This window comes from Chlamydomonas reinhardtii, chromosome 14, assembly GCF_000002595.2.
Source record: "Chlamydomonas reinhardtii strain CC-503 cw92 mt+ chromosome 14, whole genome shotgun sequence".
In the NCBI taxonomy this organism is placed as follows: Eukaryota; Viridiplantae; Chlorophyta; class Chlorophyceae; order Chlamydomonadales; family Chlamydomonadaceae; genus Chlamydomonas; species Chlamydomonas reinhardtii.
The window spans coordinates 1,887,567-1,903,990 of record NC_057017.1 but is presented as its reverse complement, the minus strand read 5'-3'; the positions used below and the strand labels follow the sequence as shown (position 1 = coordinate 1,903,990).

Sequence of the window (16,424 nt, the reverse complement as noted above, 5' to 3'; positions counted from 1 at the left end):
CTCTTCGTGCGGATGCAGTTTAAAACACCTGTCAATGTCGAGCAATCGCCTAGCCGCGCACCGCTGCACGTCCGCACCAGGCTGCCCTGAATCCCCCAGCACTAAACATAGGAGTGCGAACTGCGTCAATCAACGGCGTGCGGAGTTGGGCCCAACACACAGGCAAATGCACGCATGCTCGGAAACATCCTTGCGCTACAAGGCAGCCAAATGCGCCGCCGCTACGGTACTCTCCAACCTCCTGCTGCTCCAGACCACTGCTAACTTCCGATACTCCAGCAGAAGAGCCGCTCTGACCTGGAGCCTGGAAGCGTCGGGGCACCTTTTCTCTGCCCCTCCACTCCTCCAGAGTCAGACAGTCAGTCCGCAGTCCAGACCACTGCTCAACTTCACAACACAGTTGCGTCCGCTCGAACACTTCTCTCTCTGACTGTCTACACCACCGCACGGAGGACCATGTACCGTACAACTACCGACGGGCGCCCGGAGCGTGAGGAATGCGCATCAGCAAACCTCCAGCCAGCCAGCAACTAACTCGACTGTTCGACCAGCCGCGCAGCCGCGCAGGCGCGCATTAATGCCCTGCCGTTGCAAATTGTTTGCCATCTGCTGGGTTCTGGGCGTCAGCTGCACCCTACAGGCCCCCGCCAACCTGCCTAAACACTGTCCCATCGCACACCGTACTAGAAGTCTAGAACCGGAACGGCGGCAGCAGTCCCGCGCCAGGAAGCCGCAGCCCGCCGCCAGGCAGCCAGCCGAACAGCCGCGCCGCCCGCCGTGCGTCGCCTGCCGTACGCGCGCCGTACCGGCTGACGTACGTGTACCGCCGGCCCGTGACTGCCATCAGCATGGCCAGTGCGGCGCCGACGGCGGCGCCCGCCAGTACGGCCCGTGGGCCCAGACCAGACGTGCTGCCGACCAGACCGCCGACCACGGCACCCAGGAGGTTGAGCGAGTCGTTGGCAACCACCACCTGTGAAGAACGGGTAAGTTGATTGGTGGTTATGCACGAGTGGCAGTTGCGCCCTTGGCGCCTTGGCGGCGGCATTCGGCTTTAGGGTACTCAGCTAACGGGAGAAGGGCTGTGCAAGTATATTGAGCTCACACCGCTTCACATACACCAGCGGAGATCATCAATTGCGCCCCGGCGTGCTGCCGTGTGGTGTAGCGGCAGTACGGCACCGGCCAATCGACCATCAGATCATGACGGCACCGTGCGGTGCCCATTGAAGGCCTGATGAGTGATGGGAGAGGGGGCAACCACCCCGCCCTCGCCACCCCCCTCACGGCCCGAGCCCCAGTTTTCACCACACACCTGCGGCTGCGGCGCAATGGCGACGCCCTCCCCGCCTGGGCCCGTGAACACCTGCATGCAGGCATGCCACATGGCCGCAAGACCGCATGTGACTGATTGGTGCACGTGCGTGCATGTCTGCTGGAGAAGCTTTGGGCGCCCGCTTTTGCAAACGCGGTAATGCGAAACACGCGATCTCGTCCCTCCCCACAGAGGTGCCTTTGCCGCCTCCAAATCTGCACGTGAACACGCACACGCACGCCATGCCCACGCCCACGCACATGCACACGCACGCACACACGCATGCTTAGTCATAGAAGCCCAGTCACACAGGCGCAAGCCCACACGCACACGTGCACGCACAAACGCCACACACGCCCGCACACACGCGCACCTGCATGGGCCGCACAGACACGTCCCCTGTGACCTGGCCGCCCGCCGCCGCGCCCACCGCCGCGCCCAGGGCCGCCCCCAGGGGGCCGCCGAAGGGACCTGTGCAGCCGCACGCACAGGAAGGGCACGGTGGGCCCGCGTGAGGCGCCACTGTCGCTGCCCTGGTGCCGTAGCACGCAGCTGACTGGTTGAGGCTGACGCAGTACCCTATCACGCATGCACCGACGACGCCAGCAGCCCATCTCGTCATGCATCTCGCGACATGACGAAGCACACGCACGCATCTGGCACACGATGAAGCACACACGCAGGGGTATCCGGCACATGATGAAGCACACACGCACACGTGAACCTGGCACGTACCCGAGGCCGCGCCGCCCACCAGCGCGCCCACCGCCGCCCCCAGCACCGTACCCGCGCTGGGGCTGGTGGTTATGGGCGTCACCATGCCGTACGAGTTGCCGTACAGACCCCCCGCGCCGCCGCCGCCGTACGGCCTGCATGCACATCGTTCACGCAACCGTTCCTGGCGTTGTGCGCGGTTGCAGTACGCAGCATTATACATCACACGTCACACGCCACACAAGCGTTTGTGCACCAGAGCAAACGCCACTGTTTCGTCGCCTGGTCTATCTTCGGCCTGCCGCTTGCGTCACCCTGCGTGGCGTTCCGAGTAAGGGTGCGTCCCAAACTCCCAAGTAAACTAGAGTAGCCCGGCTGCTCACCCGCCCATGCCCATGGCCGAGCCCATGGGCGCTGTGCCTCCTGCTCCCAGCGCCGCACCGCCCACCGCCTCCACCGCCTCCGCCACCTCCTCGCCCCAGCCGTCAGCCAGGATCTCCTGTGGGGGGCGGAGGCAGGTCAGGCGTCGGGCGTCGGAAAGCAGTTATTATTGATCTAAGCATACCAGGAATGAAGCGGGCAGGCACCTGGAAACATGCCTAGGCGGAGGGTGAACATAAATGACAAGTAGCAGCTGGGTAGTGCAGCAACAGCGTGCCGCGGTATTGTGCCCTAGTAAGCAACCCCCAGCAAGCCGCCACCCCACCAGTGATGAGCGATCGAGGGCAACCTCCCCAGGCCCCGGCGGTAAACCCACATGCCCCACCAGCACCCTGCATAGTGCTGGCACCTAGCCATCGCAGTTCCATCGCCCACGCCCACACGTCCCTGCCCACCCGCCACCTTGCCCACCCTGCCCCCTGCCCACGCGCCCCCCTGTCCACACGTCCCCTGCACACGCACACGCCCCCCTGGCCACTCACCTGGTCCCGCACCATCTGGCCCGCGCCGCCCAGCCCACACACACACGCACACACACACACACACACACACACACACACACACACACACACACACACACACACACACACACACACACACACACACACACACACACACACACACACACACACACACACACACACACACACACACACACACGCCCCGCTGCCCCCCCCTCCCTGCCCCCCCCCTCCCTGGCCACCCACCTGGTCCCGCACCATCTGGCCCGCGCCGCCCAACCCCCCCCCCCCACACACACACACACCTGCCCCCCTACCCCCCCTCCCTGCCCACCCACCTGGTCCCGCACCATCTGGCCCGCGCCGCCCAGCCCCGGGTGGTGTGTCTGGCCCCAGCCCAGCACCATCGCGTCGTAGGCCGTGGCGATCACACCTGCGGCACGGGGAGCGCGTGCGTGCCAGGGAAGACGAAGCGTGTGTCATGTCAGGAAAAGCACAAGGGGAGAAGGTTAGCAAACTTGGCATGGTGTATGTTGATGCGCAAGCAAGCCGCGCATGCGTGTTTTGGTGTTTGTAAGAATAGCGCAAAGGAAGGGTCTGGGTGTGTACGTGTGTGTACCGTATGTCCTCTGCACCCGGTTCTGGCATCATGCTGCGCCACCATCCTACCCGGAGCGCCGCTGCCGTCCGGAGCCGCCGCCGTCATGGCATCAGGCACCTCCACCGCATTCGCACCGCCCGCCACCGGCGGCGCCGCATGTCCGCCGCCGCCGCCGCCTCCCAGGCCCACTCCGCCGCCAGCGCCGCCGTACCCGCCGCCGCCGTAATTGCCGCCGGCCACGCCACCTGGCGGTACGCCGCCAAGTGTCGTACCGGCTGCGCCGTACGGCGAGGCTGGCACGTTCACCGGCGCCGCACCAATGGCGCCTGGGGTGGCGGCGGCTGCGGCGGCAGCCGCCCCGCCGCCCAGGCCCCCGTACATTCCTAGGCCGCCCGCCGAGTACGGCGTTATGTTGTTGTACATGCCGTACGGCATCGTGCCCATGCCGGCGGCGCCGTACGGCATCCCTGCCGCCGCCAGGCCGCCGTACCCCATACCCAGCGGGCCGGCGGCGGCGGGCAGGGTGGGCGTGGCGCCGGCGGCGGCGGCTAGGGCGGAGCCGTGGCCGCCGGTGGCGGCGGCGCCCGACGGCAGCGCGCCGCCGCCGACGGGCTGTACGGCGGTGGTGGTCCGGTCCAGGGGTCCCGCCTCGTGGTGGGGTAGGACCGCCCGGCCTGTGCGTGCAGCATCGGGCGTGAGCATGAGGTTTGGGCGCGGTGTTCACGTGTGTTGCTCCAGGCAGCGTCACGCATGCCAAGACGCACACGTGGCCCGGCACGCCCATCCGCACAACGAAGCCTCTAAGGCCACACACTGTACCCGCAGCCTAGCCCAGGCCTAAGAGAAACCCATAAATGTAATAGCTTTGAAGCGATACACCGTGACGTAACGCACATACCTGGGACTGCCCATCGCAGTCCTGCCGCGTGCCAAACCCACACGCCGCCCTCCCACCAAGCCCACGACGCACCTGCAGCCTCGCCCAGCCCTCGCACCAGCGCTGCCGCCGCCGCCAGCACCGCTCGCGGCACCGCCAGCACGGCCCGGACGGAGGAGGCGGCCGTCCACCAGGTGGCCTTGCCCAGCCCCGCCACCACCCAGCCCAACCCCCACAGCACAGCCGACACCAGCCAGCCCGCAAAGCGCAACGGCGCCAGAAGCACCGACCCATGCTGCTCCTCAGCCTGAGGCTGCTGCTGGTGCTGGTGCTGGTGCTGGTGCTGGTGCTGTTGTTGTTGTAGCTGCTCCCGCGGGATTTCCTGTTGCAGCTGCTCCTGCTGCAGGTGCTGCTGCCGGCGAGACGCGCCCTCATCCACCTTCTCCAGACTCTCCTTGACCGCCTCGACCCTTGCCCCTGTACCCGGCACCTGAGGTTGCGTGGCCCGGGATTGACGCCCAGTGCCCTGCAGCGCAGCCGCCTGCTGCTCGTGTGGCTGCTCGTGTGGCTGCTCCTGCGGCCGCCCCTGCTCCTGCGCCTGCTCCTGCGCCGGAAGCCGCCCCTGCTGCTGCTCCTGCGGCCGCCCCTGCTCCGGCAGCCGCCCCTGCGCCTGCGCCTGCTCCTGCTCCTCACCCTGCAGGGTCACTTGCGACTGGCGGCCGGCTCTGTCCCCGCCGACCTCCTGCTGCGCCTGTGGCTGCTGCGCCTGAGGCTGCGCTTGTGGCTGCTGCTGCTGCGCCTGAGCCTGCTGCTGCGCCTGCGCTTGTGGCTGCTGCTGTTGCGCCTGAGGCTGCTGCTGCGCCTGATGTCGCTCTTGCTCAGCGCCTGGCGCGCCCGCCAGCGGCTGCTGCTGTGCACCGCTGGGGAGTGTTCCCTCCGGGACCTGCCCCTGAGGTTGTGGCAGCTGCGGCTGCTCCGCCACTTCCACTCCCGCCCCCGCCACGGCCTCCGCCCGCTGCTGCGCCGCCTCCCGCACCTCCGCCGGCACCACCACCGCCACCAGTGCCGGCGCCTCACCCACCTCGCCAGTAGGGGGCAGCGCTGCCACCTGAGACAACACAGCCTCAGGCTGCTCCGCACCCGCAAGCACGTCCGGGGCCCTTTGGGCCCCCGCCGCCTGGACCCCTGATGCCTCGGTCTGGGCCTCGTTCCCAGCCCGTTTCCCCTCCACCTCCCCCTCCACCTGCTGCCAGTGCCGCTGCTCGCCCGCTGCCACTGCAGCGCTGGGCGCCGGCATCGGCACCTGCTGCGGCTGCAGCGGCGCCTCGGCCTCCGCTGGCACCCTCTGCTGCACTGCGGCGGGCGAGTCCTCAGGCTGCTGCTGCTGCTGCTGCTGCTGCTGCCCCTGCTGCTGCCCCTGCTGCTGCGGCGGCGCTGACGGAGGCGGCTGTTGCTGCGGTCCCACCTGGGCTGCAGGGGCCCGCGGCAGAGCCTGCTCTTGCGCCTGCCCCTGCTCCTCCTGCTGCTCCTCCTGCGTCTCCTGCGTCTCCTGCGGCTCCTGCTGCTGCGCCTGCTCCGGCTGCTCCGACTGCACCCGAGCGTGTGACTGGCCTCGTGACTGCTGCCCTTGCTGCTGCTCGGGTGGGTAGCCACTGCCGGCGGGTGAGGAAGGTGTGTTCGGCAGCAGCTGGTCGTAGGCCGGCCGTGCGGCAGCCTCCTGGGCGCCGCCGCCACCGCCGCCACTGCTAATTCCACTGCTGCTTCCGTGACTGGCATGATCATCGCCACTGCCGTGGCTGTCGGCGTGCTGGGCGGAGGGTGAGTGGGAGGCGGGAGCGGGGCCGGGGGCGGAGGAGGCGCTGGAGGCTGCGGCGTGTCGGACCGCCTCAGCAAGTCCGGTGTGAGCTCCGCTGTAGCTGCTACTGCCACTGATGCCACTGCCACTGCTGCTGCCACTGCTACTGCCGCTGCTACTGGTGGTGCCGGGGCTTCCCACCCCAACACTGGGCTCAGCGGCGGCGGCGGACTCAGCCCCGGGGCTGTTGCCGAGCAGCAGGTCATAGGGCTCGTGCGGCGGCGCTGTCGCCTCAGCCCCAGCCCAGGCCTCCAGCTCCTCGCTCGCCTGCTCCTCCTGCTCCTGCTCCTCCCTCGCCTGCGCCCGCGCCTGCCCCTCCCTCGCCTGCTCCTCCCTCGCCTCCTCCTCCTGCTCCTGCTCCTGCTCCTGCTGCTCCTTCCTCTCCTGCTCCTCCTGTTCCTGCTCCTCCTGTTGCTCCTGCTGCACACCCGGCTGCACGTCGGCGGCTGCGGCGGCTTGTGCCGCCACAGGTCCGCGTGGCCCCTGCCCACCCAGCGGCTTGGCCACGTCGCCAACCTCGTTCAGTCCTGACGCCGCCGCCGCCGTGGCTGTGGCTGTGGGCTGGGAGGCGGCGGGCCGCACCCCTGCGGCTGCCGCCGCCTGCTGCTCCACCTCTTCCTCCTGCTGGCCCCGCTGCTCCCGCTGGTCCCGCTGGATCAGCTGCGGAATGTCAGGCTGCGGCTTCTGCGACTGCGCCCGCCCCACCTCGGCCTCCTCCTCCGCCTCCTCCGCCTCCTCCGCCTCCACCTGCTCTGCCTCCCCCGCCCCGTCCGCCCTTGACTCGCCCATGCTGCCCGCCTGCGCCTGCAGCTCTTCTGGTTGCTGCTGCGCTTGCTGGACTCCCCCTTGCTCCTGCTGCAGCCGCTCCAGCTCCCCCTCCTCATGCAGCTTCCCCTCCTGCTGCTCCCCCTGCTGCTGCTCCGCCTCCTGCCACTGCCCCTCCTGCCGCAGCCCCTCCACGTGCTCCTGCACCTGCTGGCGCACACCCGCCGGCACCACCACACCGGCAATGGCAACAGGCGCATCCCGAGCCCCTCGCAGCGCCGCAGCCGCCGCAGCCGCAGCGGAGGCGGCGGCGGCAGTAGCTGGACCCGCGCCCTGGAGGAAGCCGCTACTGCCGCTACTGCTGCCGCTACTGCCGCTGCTGCTGCCATCAGCATCGGTGCCAGCCTCCACCGCACCCAGGGGCGCTGGTATGGCGGCCGACGCCACAATCGCCTCTGGCCCTCCGCCCTCCGCCTCTGCCGTTCGTGCGTCACCAGCCCCCACATCCAAACCCTGCTGGCCCGCCGCCGCAGCTTCTTCTTCCAGCCCTTCGGGCCCGCTGTTGCTGCCGCCGCTGCCGCTGCTGCTGCCTCCGGTGCGGACGGTGCCTGGGCCCGACCCACGCGGCAGCTTGGCCTCCTTACCCCGCTTGTCCCGCCGCTTGCTGCGCCTTTGCTGCGCCTGTGGCTGCGCCTGCGGCTGCGCCTGTGGCTGTGGCTGCGGCGGCTGCTGCGGCTCTCGCGGAAGCTGGGACGGCGGCGCTGGCAAGCAGTCGGTGACGATGTCGTCGGCTGCGGCCGGCTCGGGCACATCAGCAGAATGTTGCTGCGGCGGCTGCTGGCTGTGTTGCTGCGCCGGTGGTGGCTGCTTCTGCCGCTGTTGTTGCTGCTGCCGCGGCGCCGGTGTGCTTGCGTCAGAGCCACCGCCTTCGCGCTGAGCGCCCCCGCCTGGCCCTGCGTCGCGATTCTGTGGAGGCAGCAGGAAAACACCCGTTACCGCAAGGTCATTGCAAACAAGGCCTGGGCTGATAGCAGGAGGATGAGGTAGCAAAACTCGTCCCTCGAACAGAGGCGCAACGCCACCGCGCAAGCCGTTCTCCGCTTTTAAGCGCGCTCCAGGCGAAGTCCCGACGCTCGCTTACCTCTCTGAAGCCTCTGGTTAGCGCTGTGGTGAGGCGCAGGCTGCCTGGCAGGAGAGGCAGGCGGTGCCGGGGCGCCAGCAGGCCCGCGCGACTGCCGCCGGTACCGCGGGGCGCCCCGCGGGACAGCCAGGACGGCGCAAGCTGCATTTCACACAAGCTTGAGGGGGACAGGGGCAGTTTTTTAAATGAAGGTTCGTTGCTCCACTGTGCAAAGGGGCGATGTTTAAACGGGCTGGGGAAGCCCTCAAGCGAGGGTGATCGTGCCCAATTCGGCCACCCGTCGCCCAGGCCAAACCCTCCCCAAAGCTGAAACACACGAAGAATTACCTGGCATGTTTTAACTGCGTAGAATGGAGCAAGCAAGGCGCCCTTTCGCGCAGCACGCGCTAATCGTGTTGGTCGCAGCGACGGGCATGGCGGCCTATGGGCTGCTTGGGCTGCTAGGAAAGCCGCTACGTATAAGAGCTCGTCGTAAGACACTTCGAGAACAGGCCACAGCGGCAGCGGACAAGTAAGGATTGCGCAAGCTGCGAAGGGCCGGGCCCTGGTCGTTTGTTGCAGCATTGAAGTGCGTTCGATGTAACTCCTGACATATTCTTCAGACGTGGAACTCCGCTTGGGCGCATCGTGGCACGGTGTGAGGCGAGATGGCTTCTGGAAGACTTGAAGGTGGGCGCTCCTTTCCAGCACGCAAACTTGCCAGGACGAATTCTGAAACTTTGCATATTGCGGGTTTGTAGGCAGCGCTGCAAGGCGACGCCGACGCGGTGGAGCGCGTGGGCGGCATGCTCACTGCGGGCTACGGCGTGCGAAGTGAGCACCCGGAGGAGGTGGCCGCCTGGACGCGGGAAGCCATGTGGGTCGCGGCGTCGCGTCGCATTGGGCTGCTGTGTGCTACTGTGATCTATCGCGGGCGTGACAACTCCTCACCAAGCCGAGTATGCAGGGGTTTGCAGGTGTTGCGTGCACGTCAGTTGGCGCCTGCAGTTGGCACCTGTGGTTGACCGTGCCCGCTCGTTTGAACTCCAACCGCACTTGCTGCCACCTCTAATCTAGTAATTCACCCCAAAACTCGCAGGTCGCTGCAATCTTACAAGGAGCCAGCGCACGCGCCAGCCACTGCCCCGGCCAGCCGTGCTTCTTGGGCCCACGGCTCCGCGTTTGCCGCGCGCCTCGCTTCCCCGGATGAAGCAGCCGCGGCCGCGGGCGTGGCTGCTGCCCCAGCATTCGACAGCGATGGCGGGGGCTCTTGGGCGTGCAGCGAGCCATCCTCAGAAGACGAGGAAGATGCGGAGGAGGCGGCGGAGGTGCAGACTGCCGCCGCCTCTGCTGCAACGTCGACGGCGGCGGCACCTGCGTGGCGCCCGCGGCGTCACAGCGGCTCAGGCGTGTGGGGCGCCAGCTGCGGCGGCTCTTTACTCGCACCTCCAATGCTGGCTGCAGCAGCAACATCACTGGCAGCAGTAGCATCATCAGCAGCGGGCGCTGCAGGAGCAGAGTGGGAAGGCGGAGGCGGAGGCGGAGGGGCAGGGGGGCCGTGCGGCTGGAAGCGGGGTCGTGGTCTGGGTGCCGGCGGCGCCAGCAGCAGCGAACGCTGCGGTGGAGACGCGGACAAAGACGAGGGCCGCTCTCAGCTCGCAGTCAAGGTGATGGCGCCGGCTGCAGCGGCGACGGTGGACGCGCATGCGACGTTGGGCCTTCGTGACGGCATCGGGGCTCCTTCTAGCGCAGCCGCCAGCAGCGCACCTGGTGTCTTCGGCAGCGGCGGTGGCGGCGGCGGCGCTGATGGGCGGTCGAGAGCCACTGACGCACGTGGCAGTAGCACCGGCGGTGGCGATAGCCATGGATGCTTAACGGGGCAGGCGGGCCGCCGGAGAGGTGCGGCAGAGGCAGCAAACATGGCGGACAGTGCCAGTGACGACAGCTGCGGCTGCAGCGGCAGCAAGAGCAGTAGCGAGGGCAGCAGCGAGAGGCACAGCGGCTCGGCGCAAGAGCATGAGCAGGGGTACCGGGGCGGGGCGGGCGACGCCGCCGCGACGCGTCGAGGTCCGCGGCGGCTTGCACGCCGCATGTCTCTGGATGACTCATGGCGCTTTAGCGGCGGCGGCAGTGGAATTGGCAGTGATAGCAGCGGCGGGGAGGATGCGCGGCATAGCGGCTCAGCGCAAGTTGGCAGCGCCGGCGGGCAAGCGCTCCCCACGGGTCCGACAGTGATCTACCCTTGGTGAGCGTAGAGATGAGCAGACAGCGCTGGCAGTAGGCAGGGGCGGGGAGGAATGGGGGATCGTGTGGCGGTGCCGTGCGCAGTAGCATGCACCTTCCACGCACTTGGCTGCAACGGTGGGGGCTACCAGAACCAGACCCAGAGTCCAAGCGAAGCGCGCTGGGCTGTACTGTCAGTTGCTGGAAATTGTACGTTCATCGTAGGCCATCCGGCCGGTCTTGGACAGGGACGCAGGGTAACCAGTGTGGGCGTGTGGGCGCACGTAAATGTGTACACATGCGTGAGGAGATAAGGAGGCAGTGGTAATCTGAGTGGTAATGTTGGCCATGCAATTGCGTCACTGTGAGCAGGACACCCTGACTGCGTGAGTGTCACAGGCTGATGACATGCGTTGCAATAGCTAAGCTCCAGCTAAGATGTGGGCTGCTTGGCCTCGTGTCGGTGTCATCACAAGCATGCCAGCTGACGCCATAGCGCCACGTTGCAATCAATGCCAAATTGGCAACACGGCATGTTGCGACTGACCGACTGTGATCCTGTAACAGCGAACCTGCGCATTTGTGACCAGGGCCTTCGGGCACGCGGCGTCCCCGGCCTTGCCCTCAGCTGCTGAGGCTCCCTCGACGCTTGTGCGCGCCCGCACAGTTAAGCCACGCCCACCCGCGCGCGCGTGGTGCGCGGTAGTAGCTCGACATTGCGACGCATTGAGTGTGTGTGGGATACTGGGTGCGTCAAGCGGCGTCAGCGCCACACTTGACACGCGGGCAGGCAGACTGCAAGGGCGGGGGACCCTGCAACCCTATCCTGCAATGACCAGGTCACACATCCGGCGGGGTGGTCGAAGCATCCCCAGCCAGCTCTTGATACACGGTATCGCCTATAATTATACAAACTTCAACACACCGCCAGCAAAGCTATTGTAACTTTCCAGACGCGTGCGCCCATCCCACCATGGGGTTGGCGACTATGACTATGTTAGGCTTTGGCATAGTGACGTAGTGTAGCTGAGCAGGTGGATATGAAGCCACGGTGCAGCAGGGGAGCGGCTTTTGTTTGGGCGCTGCTTGCCCTTGTGCTCGTATTGCAGCTTGCGAGCAGCCAGACTCAGTCGTTTGAGTCTTTGCTATCATCGGAGGTGCAGGGCGTGGTGTCGCTGAATCGCAGCTTGGCGGTGGACACCACGCCCGTCATCGTCGATGGTCGCACGTTGACAATCAACGGCAGCCGTGGCGTTTGGTTGTCACTCCCGTCGATAAACGGCACGATTCGCTTGCAGAACGGTGAGTTGCTCGTTGCAAGCAAGTTGACTTTGTTCCGTCGCATTTTGCTTTCGACACGGTTAAACAGCTACAGTATGAACTTCGTGCAGCGATATCGCGAAATTGCACACGAGGGGTCATCGGCTCGCAAAGGCGACCGTATAACGATGGTTTCTGAATTGTTGCTGTGGCACTTTGCCGTCAGGTACATTGCTCGAGCTCGCAAACATGGGACTGGTGCTGGCGAACGACACATCGTTGGACCTTTCCAACCCGGCGTCGTTCCTGCAGCTGCCCATGTTCGACGTCGCCCCGCCCTCCCAGATGGTGCTGCGGAACATCGCCATCAACGTGAACTGCAGCGTTGTCAGCGCACTGCGCGACTACGTGTGCGACCAAATGCCAGACTTCAGCTACGAGGCAAGCTGCTGGCGGGAGGAGAGGGCCGGGAAAGGACGCGGAGGCCGGGAAAGGCCGGGGCTGGGGTGGGATGGGGTGGGGTGAAGCACGCTGACTCCGAGACAGGGTTTGGCACCCACGCATCACACCGCACACGGCGCATACCAGGCACCGCTTGCATCTGCTGCTAACACTGTGAATTCATGGAATACAATCAAGGCAACCGCGACTATCCGTCCCTCACTAGAAGGCCCCAACCTGGCCTGACTCCGACGCCACTCTACACCCCCTGCACGGCGCAACACAACAGGTGTTCACGTGGAGCGTGCGCGTGCGGCGGCTGGTTGTGCCGGCGGCGGCGGGGGTAGCGGGGGGAGGCGGTGGGGGCGTGTCGCTGTCGGTTTACAACGTGTCACTACGCTGCGGCCCTGAGGCTACCAACAGCACCGCCCCCGCCATCTTCACCGCGGCCACGGACCCACTGTCGAACGCAGGTGAGGGGTTGGAGGTTGGGGTTTGGGAGTCGTTCTTGCAGAACCCCCACCTCTGGTGCCTTCACCCTGCCGTGCCCACCGTGCAGGCCCGCCGTCTTTCCGCCCCCTCTCCCCTCCGCCTGGCGTTCTGCCCCCCTTCCCTAAACCCCCCTGCCTTCCCCCTCCCATTCCCCCCTCCCCCTCCTCCCCCCCTCCCCTCCCCTTCCCCTCCCCGCCCGCAGCCGCCCTGCAGCCCATGTACCTGCCCTGCGTGGCCTCCTACGTGGGCAGCGGCGAGCAGCTGGCCCGCTCCCTGGCGCGCATCAACCCGCTGCTGTCCCTTGGGTCGCTGTATGCGATGGTGGGCGCCAACATCAGTGCCGACACCAGCTATATGCGAGCCGGCACGTTGTCGGCCGTGAACCGCACCGTCATAGCGGGTGAGGGGGTTGGAGGAGTGGGGGAAGGAGGGGGGCGAGGGGGAGGGGTGGAGGAGGAGGGTGGAGGGGGAGGAGGGGGAGGAGGAGGGGGAGGAGGAGGGGGAGGAGGAGGGGGAGGAGGAGGGGGAGGAGGGGGGAACGCGCGGCGCCACACAGGCGGAACTGCTGGGTTTGTGCCATCATACGTCCGTGCCCGACTGCACGGGTGTGTCACAGACGGTATCGGTGTTGTTTCAAGCTCCTCCGCACTTCACCCTGACCGCCTGTCCGGTCCGGTTGCCCCGCCTGTCCCGCCTGTCCCTCCTCTTCCCCCCGCCCGTCTACTATGCGACTGCACCTGCCTACGACTTCACTTCCTATACTAATCATGAATGTACCCCCCCCCGCGCAGGCCCGCCCGACGCGGCGGTGCAGGTGGACCTGCGGCAGCTGGCGGGAATCATGGTGGTGAGAGAGGGGAGCGCGCGCGTGTGTGTATCTGTGTACGGCGCGCGCGCGCGTGTGTGTGTGTGTGTGTGTGTGTGTGTACGGGATGCCTGCTTTGTGCACTACATTGCTGAACATCATCGAACCCTACCGCACCGCGTCCAAACACACCGTGCCGTGCTGTACTGTCGTACCGTGCCACCACTCCTGCGGCTCCCCTGATCGCCGTAACCCCGGCCCCGTCGGCCCTTCGGACTGGTGTGACTGGAACCCCCCTTGGGTTGGTTGGGTTTGGGATGCCTCCCCTCCCTCTCCCCCCGAGACTTCCGAACATCCCCCCTCCCCCCTGGCTACGCCGTCACTTCATAAACAAGCATGAGTGTCACCCCTTCCCTCTCCCCTTCCGGACATCCCCCTCCCCCCTCCCTCTCCCCTCCCGGCCATCAGGTGGCGGGCGACGGCGACGCCAACCGACTGGAGCTGCGGCGGCTGACGGTGGCGGGCCTGGCGCTGGGGCCGGCGGCGCAGTACCCGGCGGCGCTGGTGACGGCGGCACTGTGGCTGCTGGACTTCAAGAGGTGGGCTGGGCGTGCGGGATGCGGGGTGGGGTGGGGGTGCGGGGATGGGGTCGGGGTGCGGGGTGGGGTGGGGTGGGGGTGCGGGGTGGGGTGGGTTGGGGTTGTGTGTGCGGGTGGGGTGGGGTGGGGTGGGGTGGGGTGGGGTTGTGTGTGCGGGTGGGGTGGGTAGGGGTGGGGTTGCGGGGATGGGGTGGGGTGGCTGTGGGGGTGGGCAGCCAAGGAGGAGTGGATAAACGGAGGTACCGTAGTATGGAATGAGGGGGAGGGGTTTGCAGGGTTTGGATTGTGGGCTTTGTAGGAGGTGGACGGGGTGGGGTGGGTGGAGTGGACTTGAGTGGTAAGCGTTTGCGTTTTCGGCGTGCGCTCACCCGCAAACGTACCGTTATCGTCCCAACCAGGCAACCGCTGGCATCTCTGGAGTCTCCGCTGCGCATGACGGCAACCGACGTGACGTTTGTTGTGTCGGTTAGCGAGCTGGCCTGGTGGCGGGCGGCGGTTGGCGCCGCGCTGGCGGGCGGTATGGAGGGCGTCGACAGCCTCATCCGGTCGTACAGCCCTGGGCTGGCGCTGGCGGGGGACGGCAGCATCCAGGTGGGGGAGACGCGTGTGCGTGTGTGTGTATGTGCCTGTGTGTTTTGAGGGTTGGAGGATGTCGTGTCCGCTGTGCCGGGTGCAGGAGGGGAAGGCGCAGTCAGGCATGAACGCCCAACTGTTTTTTTCGCATGCGCCGCCGCCGCCGCCGCCCGCCGCTGCAGGTGCCGTACTGGGAGTGGATGTACGGCAGCATGACGTGGACCAACTGCCGCATAACCGCCACGCCGCTGGCGGCGCTGGCCCCCCTGACCGCCGCCGCCTCTCGCCAGGACCTGCTCGACACACTGGCGCCGTACGGCACGGTGCGGTGGGGGTGGGATTGGGGGTGAGATTGGGGGTGGGGGCGGGGGTGGGGGCGGGGGGGAGGAGGGTAATGGGGAGGAGGATACTGGGGAGGAGGGTATTGGGGAGGAGCTGGGGGGGGGGACAGGTGCTGGGGAGGAGGGTATTGGGGAGGTGCGTGGGGGCACCGGGGATCGGGGTTGGGTTTTGGATCACGGTAGCCCTCCACGCCCGCCTCCTTCCCCTTTTCTCTCCTCCCCCCGCAGGTGGGCCCTGTGCCGCTGTCCTCGGTCCGCGCCTCCAGCCTGCTGCTCGACCCCACCGCCTTCACCGCCGCCTCCGTGGTGGTGCTGCGGGGGGACAACACACTGCAGGTGGGGGTGTGGGTGAGGAGTGGGGACTGTCAAGGGGTTGGGGGGTGGGGATTGTAAAGATTGGTACAGGCAAATGTAGCGGAGTAGACAGCGGGCGCAGGGGTGCGCGTACCGATGACCGACTGCGTCCACAGGTCCAGCGCCAGAGGGGAGGGAGGTGTGTGTGTGTGTGTGTGTGTGGGGGGGGGGGGGGTTACATTCATGATTAATTAAGGGGGGGTTGTAAATACCAGCCCAAACTAACCCAAAACCAACGAGAACGAGCGGAGCACAGGCAGGCAGGGGGGTTGAGGAGGCGGGCGGCATGTGTGAATGGGGCATGTGGGCGTGGGCGTGGGCGTGTGGCGGAGGTGGTCTGCTCGACGTTCCCAACCCAACCTTCCCGATTCAACCTCCGATTCACCCCAACGGCGCATCGCCAACCCGCCCGCCCACCTCTGAAACAACCTGCCAACATCATCTCGTCTTGACTTGACATGCATGGAACCCCCGGCCCCCCTTGATGTTCCCCAAGATGCTCTACCGTCTACCACTTCCTTAACTAATCATGAATGTAGCCCCCCTAATGTTGTAACCTTGAAATCCCCCCCTCTGCCCCTCAGGCCCAGCTGTACGCCCCCTCCGCCGGCCTGGCCCTCAGTTCCAACCTGACCATCTGGGGCGACGGCCAGACCACAGCCGTGCGGGCGCTCAGCCTGCAGGCCATCAGCGGTGAGCAGGCAGGCAGGCAGGGGCGTTTGTAGATATCAGCCCAAACTAAACCGAACTCAATGCAGAAAAGGGGGGAATGATGTGCCCGAGCCCAACGGATTAGGTCCCAATAACCAAGGAGTCGTTGCCAACCCAAAATTGGGGATAACCAGGCACGGGGATGGGGGGCTGACTGGTTCAATCACTCTGTTCCCCATGAACGGCTACTCCCCCTCCATGCGGTTTGTCCTCATCCAACCTATGTGTGCTGGCGCCTGCATTTAACCCTTCTTTGCCGTCTTCTCCTGACTAATCGTGCCTGGAATCCCCCTCCCAACACGCACACACAGTCCTACGCGTAATGTTTTCTTTGTGCTCTTTAAATCACACACAGGCGCGGTGGCTGTGCCGCCCTACTCGGTGTTGCGGCTGCGCTTCCTGTCACTCATGAACCTGGGGCTAGGCCGGCCGGGCGCGCAGCCGGCGGCGCTGCAGGTGGGCGGCGTGTGCGGGTG

At 66.5% G+C, this 16,424-nt stretch overlaps 2 protein-coding genes across 2 annotated transcripts; one reads left to right on the top strand and one right to left on the bottom strand.

Moving 5' to 3' along the window:
• Nucleotides 1-4: 4 nt before the first annotated feature.
• On the bottom strand, nucleotides 5-8,366 carry CHLRE_14g620800v5 (uncharacterized protein). The gene is made up of 9 exons (XM_043070178.1): nucleotides 8,171-8,366; nucleotides 4,503-7,995; nucleotides 3,601-4,206; nucleotides 3,270-3,364; nucleotides 2,413-2,528; nucleotides 2,051-2,184; nucleotides 1,689-1,786; nucleotides 1,316-1,366; nucleotides 5-973 (listed from the first exon to the last, which is right to left on the bottom strand). Exons 1-9 carry the CDS (start codon nucleotides 8,315-8,317, stop codon nucleotides 692-694), a joined length of 5,022 nt encoding a protein of 1,673 aa, XP_042916851.1. The 5' UTR covers nucleotides 8,318-8,366; the 3' UTR covers nucleotides 5-691.
• A 124-nt stretch (nucleotides 8,367-8,490) lies between these two features.
• CHLRE_14g620750v5 (uncharacterized protein) lies at nucleotides 8,491-10,948 on the top strand. Its single transcript, XM_043070177.1, has 4 exons — nucleotides 8,491-8,681; nucleotides 8,773-8,839; nucleotides 8,911-9,026; nucleotides 9,249-10,948. Exons 1-4 carry the CDS (start codon nucleotides 8,521-8,523, stop codon nucleotides 10,396-10,398), a joined length of 1,494 nt encoding a protein of 497 aa, XP_042916850.1. The 5' UTR covers nucleotides 8,491-8,520; the 3' UTR covers nucleotides 10,399-10,948.
• Nucleotides 10,949-16,424: the final 5,476 nt, after the last annotated feature.

What these genes read in the sequence shown, in the direction of transcription:
- CHLRE_14g620800v5 (XM_043070178.1), bottom strand. Translation starts at nt 8,317, where the DNA reads ATGCAGCTTGCGCCGTCCTGGCTGTCCCGCGGGGCGCCCCGCGGTACC. An exon ending in GGTGGGCGGCGCGGCCTCGG is followed by an intron (nt 1,787 to 2,050) that starts GTACGTGCCAGG and finishes GCGGCTGCACAG; the next exon opens with GTCCCTTCGGCGGCCCCCTG. An exon ending in TGTCTGTGCGGCCCATGCAG is followed by an intron (nt 1,367 to 1,688) that starts GTGCGCGTGTGT and finishes GCCTGCATGCAG; the next exon opens with GTGTTCACGGGCCCAGGCGG.
- CHLRE_14g620750v5 (XM_043070177.1), top strand. Translation starts at nt 8,521, where the DNA reads ATGGAGCAAGCAAGGCGCCCTTTCGCGCAGCACGCGCTAATCGTGTTG. An exon ending in GGCTTCTGGAAGACTTGAAG is followed by an intron (nt 8,840 to 8,910) that starts GTGGGCGCTCCT and finishes GCGGGTTTGTAG; the next exon opens with GCAGCGCTGCAAGGCGACGC. An exon ending in GCCTGGACGCGGGAAGCCAT is followed by an intron (nt 9,027 to 9,248) that starts GTGGGTCGCGGC and finishes CAAAACTCGCAG; the next exon opens with GTCGCTGCAATCTTACAAGG.